General features: G+C 41.2%; 2 protein-coding genes across 2 annotated transcripts in view; one reads left to right on the top strand and one right to left on the bottom strand.

Annotated features, from left to right (window-relative positions):
* celsr3 (cadherin, EGF LAG seven-pass G-type receptor 3) overlaps positions 1-2067 on the top strand; it is a 95040-nt gene extending 92973 nt beyond the window's left edge. Inside the window, 1 exon segment of the mRNA XM_032520957.1 lies at positions 1-2067. This exon segment is cut by the window's left edge and continues 1444 nt beyond it. The gene's annotated coding sequence lies outside the window, so the exon portion shown is untranslated.
* The window catches only part of fsbp (fibrinogen silencer binding protein), a 5410-nt gene continuing 2289 nt past the window's right edge, over positions 1345-4465 (bottom strand). Inside the window, exon 4 of the mRNA XM_032520977.1 lies at positions 1345-3614. Coding sequence (XP_032376868.1) covers positions 3253-3614 — 362 coding nt within the window. The 3' untranslated portion in view covers positions 1345-3252. The remainder of the gene's footprint in view (positions 3615-4465) is intronic.

The raw sequence follows: 4465 nt of genomic DNA, 5'->3' as shown, positions 1-4465 counted from the left end.
TAGACCTGCGCTACAACATACTGTAACACAATGTGGTTGGCATTGTATGTAGCTGCATACTGCATAAGCAAGTGTATTTTGGTTTGGAATGTAAGAGGAGAGCAGATCAAAGGCAAAACTTCACATCTTAGTGGGCTTAGATATTTGTTTGGAGACCTGAAAGCAGACCTGCAGTACATATTTAACACGGTATCTATTGGGATATGTCAGCTCATATCTGTAGCGCATGCATCTTTAATGCCAGACTTGTTTTTACTTGCTTGGCTGGGAACTCACTTCAGAATTTTCTTCAAATGTGAGAATCTTTTTCCAACAAGCTGTCATAGATAAAGAGGTTCACACATCAGAACACATTAATACAGATTTGCTCTCATTGTTTAGACGGCTGTACAAAGAAGAGGTCTCTTGCCTGATCGGGCTTGGCTTCTGCAGCACTGTACAAGTTTGCTATGGAGGGATGTCAGTTGTGTCAGCGCTGTAAGCCTCTAAGTGGTTTTGAGATGCAGGTCTTTCCATCAGCAGCTGCTCCTTTCTCCCAGCTCACTGAGTTCAGACCTCAAGGTAACAACACAAATTAATTTGTAAGCAATGGAGACAAGAAGGCAGTCTCCACCAGACTTTAGAGGGATTAAGGGATTGTGGCTAACAGAACTGTGTTTTTGTAATGAAAAAAATGCAGCGGCTCTAAAAAGAATGGTAGCAAAATGAGGTTTCTGTATAGCCAAAAATGGGTTGTCCTTGAGCAGGGAGCACTGACAATCGAACAATACAGTATTTGTAATAACACTAGAACAGCAAGGTAGACAGCGAATAAAAATTTAGAAGACACAATAAGCATAATGAAGTACAAAACCAGAAAAGGTTGGAACAAATCGGGTCAGAAACCGTGACTGTGTGCAAAATGTAACTGTAGGGAGAAGGGCTTGGGCGCTACTCATTGCAGAGGAAGGAAAAAAGCACGGAAATGCAGATAGTGGAAATAGAAAAACACATCTCACACCTCGCATATGCATATCTCCCTGCTCGGACTGCTGCTCTGTCATCCCCAGGAGGTGACATGTGAACATATTTGTTATGTGTTAACAGTATTGCCAAGAAATGCTCCTCTTCTAGTCTTTTAAAGGGGTAGTACACCAAAAATATCTGCCTTTGATTCCTCCTCACTCTTTTCATCCTGCTGCTCATTTTTATTTTTCTCCAGATCTGTTTGTCCTTAACTGACAGTACCTGTAACTTGTACAGACATAAGATTTATTTTATTTATCGATAATTTATTGACATTGTATTAATTATTTACAGTATTTTGCCATTTTGAATGAGGTTGTTAAAGAAGCATGTGATTTTTTTTTTTGTCCAAATGTTCCCTTTGTTCTGTTTCTTATAATCGGAGTCTCTCGCTGCAACAAATTCACAGATGGAGGACAAGAGGAGACAGCAATGTAAAGATACAAATGTCTCTGTTTACAGTGTGATGCAAGACACTTTGCTTTTCGGCATTTGATTTGGTTTCTTCATCCAATCACGGAGGTTAAATGTGGGAAGATTTGAACAAACAAACTTGTGTAGGTGCATTTATCCTCCCCAGACAGAGCATCAACATCTCTAAACTCAAAGTTGAATACTGGGTGTAAATAATGCAGATATGTCCTAAATCAAACCATTTTCCTCCCTGGTCACTGTTATAGATTCAAGGCTGAAGCATCACATCCACAACATCAAGTCTTGAACTGGTAAGGTGTGCTTTTATACCTAACAGTCAGTATCCAGCTTCAGGTTAATCTGCTTCGTCACACAAGTGAGAGGAGACAAAAAAAAAACGGAGTTGAGATTAAAATGTGCTCTGTTTAAAAAAAAAAAAAAAAGTGGGGAAGTGACCGAAGGAAAGAAACCGAGAGATAGTCAGGGAGAGTAGAAGGAGGGATGCGAGATCGTCTTTGCTAGCTTGCGTGTTAATAATGGGATGCCTTCTAACCCGCCGTCGTCAAGGGGACGGCGGCGGCATGGAAACAGCTGTTTCCGTTACCACGGAAACAAGAGAAATGTTGGACATTAAAAAAAATGACATTCCTACACGGCTGTGTTTATATTTATTCTGCGTGTGCTGTTTCATATTCATGAGAACAGACATTTTTATGAGCAAAAAAACTGAGCAGAGGAAACGTCCTGACAGAGGGACACGTTTTTCTGGAGGCCTCTTTCTCTCGGACATGTTTTGTTCTGTCACATTCAGAGGCGTCGGAGATGTTCAGGTGCCACCTCTGCTGACTCTCAGCAAAAACGAAAGCACCGGCCGAGACAATATAACCAGCCCTTGAGTAAACTTTAGATTAAGACCTGCAAGGGCTGAAACAAATACTGATCAATGCTCCTGTCAGATTTGTAATAATATGAGTTAGTCGCAGCTCCATGAGACAGGTTTGTATTAGTAAAATACAAAGCAATGTTTGCTGTAACACATAAGGATGACAGAGATATTTTGCTTACATTTGTTTTGACGAGTTGGATATGAAGATCAGTAGCACTGTTGTCTCTGCAATGAGCTTGGTTTAGCTGGAAGCAGGGGGAGACCGCTAGCCTGCCAGCACCTCTAAAGCTCCGAAATAGTTACAGCACATAACTATACTAATATAGCTGTTGATGCTTTTATAGCAAATCCCCGCTGCCCAGTCCAAAAATTCAGCAGAGGCGGCCATTGCAGCTACATACTGTACTTTTGGCCACGTGTGTGTAGTTGTCACCTGCCTGTAGTCATCTCCAACTCTGTACCAAATGCAATATCTTTTTATTCACAAAGCAAAGACTAATGTTATAAGTATACACACTCATGTGAACATGCAAAAGGAGCTATGCAAGTAAAATGATTAGATTGTCCATTTATGAACGTAATTTCAAATTCTACATCTGCAAATGTAATTCTCAATACATTCTTAAAACTGCTGTTCTTCCTAGAATAAGGCTACGGCCTTTACATACACTATCAACCTCACATCATGTACGTTTGAAGACTGAAGACCCATTGTGATGAACAACAGATTTGGATTTTGATCTCAACCCTTTTACACGGTTCAGAGGCTTTTCTACAAGATGTTTATCTGCGTCATAGCACATCCATGTATCCAAGAATATCTAATTAAAAGCAACTTTGAATCTTTTTATGCATTGAAATACAAACCAATGTATAAAAGTAATAGTAACAGTTCCATGGCATATAGACAAAAGAAATACAAGAATGAAACCAGCAGTTAAAACAGTTCATCCTGTCGGATCAGACGTTTTCTCGTCTTCATCACTGCTGCTGGAGGAAGATGGCGGCAGGTCCTCGCCCATCCTCTTTAGCTTGGCTTTGTAGTAAGCCTTCTTCATCCTGAAGGCCTTCTCCTTCTGCCGAGCTACTCTCCTCTTCTCCTTCACCAGCTCCTGCTCCCACGCCAGCACCTTCATCCTGTTCTCCCACTCCAGGATCTTCATCTGCTGCTGCTGCTCCAGAGCTTCTACTCTCTGCTGCTGCTCCTGTCTCGACAGGTCTGCCGAGTAGTGCCGAGTCGGGCCGCGAGTCGCGTCCTCCGCCTCGCTGCCTGTCAGCTGGAGACGCTGGTTGTTGAGCCGGTACCTGCCTGACAAGTCAGAGTTAAGAAAGGTCAGCGAGGGGAACTCTGTGTCACTGAGTGCACTGGTCCAATTTCTATTACTAAATGCACTTAACTGTTTCAATCAATACACCGCTGCAGCAGCTGCTCCATCTTGTGCACAGCCTCGTTTACAAAACAAGGATCTACTGGGCTTGACTAGTATCTAAACATTAGGACGAGGGACAGAAATTTCTTGTAAGTTTATTAACGTTGATGTTGTGAGCTTCTAGACCCGTGTCTGCACGTTAACTCAAATCCAAATCTACTTAAATAGATAAAGGTAGATTAAACAGATAATTAAATTCCAATCGGTTATTCATCAGATTGTCAAATCAAAGGTTGTCTATTTAAATTAGATTTAATTCAACTTTACTGTCATTGAACAATTACTAAGACAATGAAATGCAGGGGGGGAAATGACATTCCTTCCTCATTACTCTCAGTGATGGTAACCTAAACAATGAACCCATTGAGGAATAGGTAATCATTCAGGTTTCCTAAATCAGAGTAATGTTTCAGGTTAATATATAAACTGTATTTCAGAACCAGGGGGATCCATATCACACTAAAAACATACACAAACACAAATATACAAACTACAGAACCTTCCACAATGTTCAGTGACTAAAATACAGACATGTTCACCAATGGTTTCACAGTCTGGAAGAGAATCTGGCAGAAGTGCTTACAGGGTCAGCCAAAACAGCGATTAACTCATTTTCTGACTCAGATACCCTACACATAAATCTATACATCGGGTCACGTAAAACAGCAGAGCAGGTAGGTACCCCAACGCTGACAAACGTATGGCTTGCACTGGAGCTTCTTGGAGCTCT

Source organism: Etheostoma spectabile, chromosome 7 (genome assembly GCF_008692095.1).
Source record: "Etheostoma spectabile isolate EspeVRDwgs_2016 chromosome 7, UIUC_Espe_1.0, whole genome shotgun sequence".
In the NCBI taxonomy this organism is placed as follows: Eukaryota; Metazoa; Chordata; class Actinopteri; order Perciformes; family Percidae; genus Etheostoma; species Etheostoma spectabile.
This window is presented reverse-complemented; position numbering and strand designations above follow the sequence as displayed.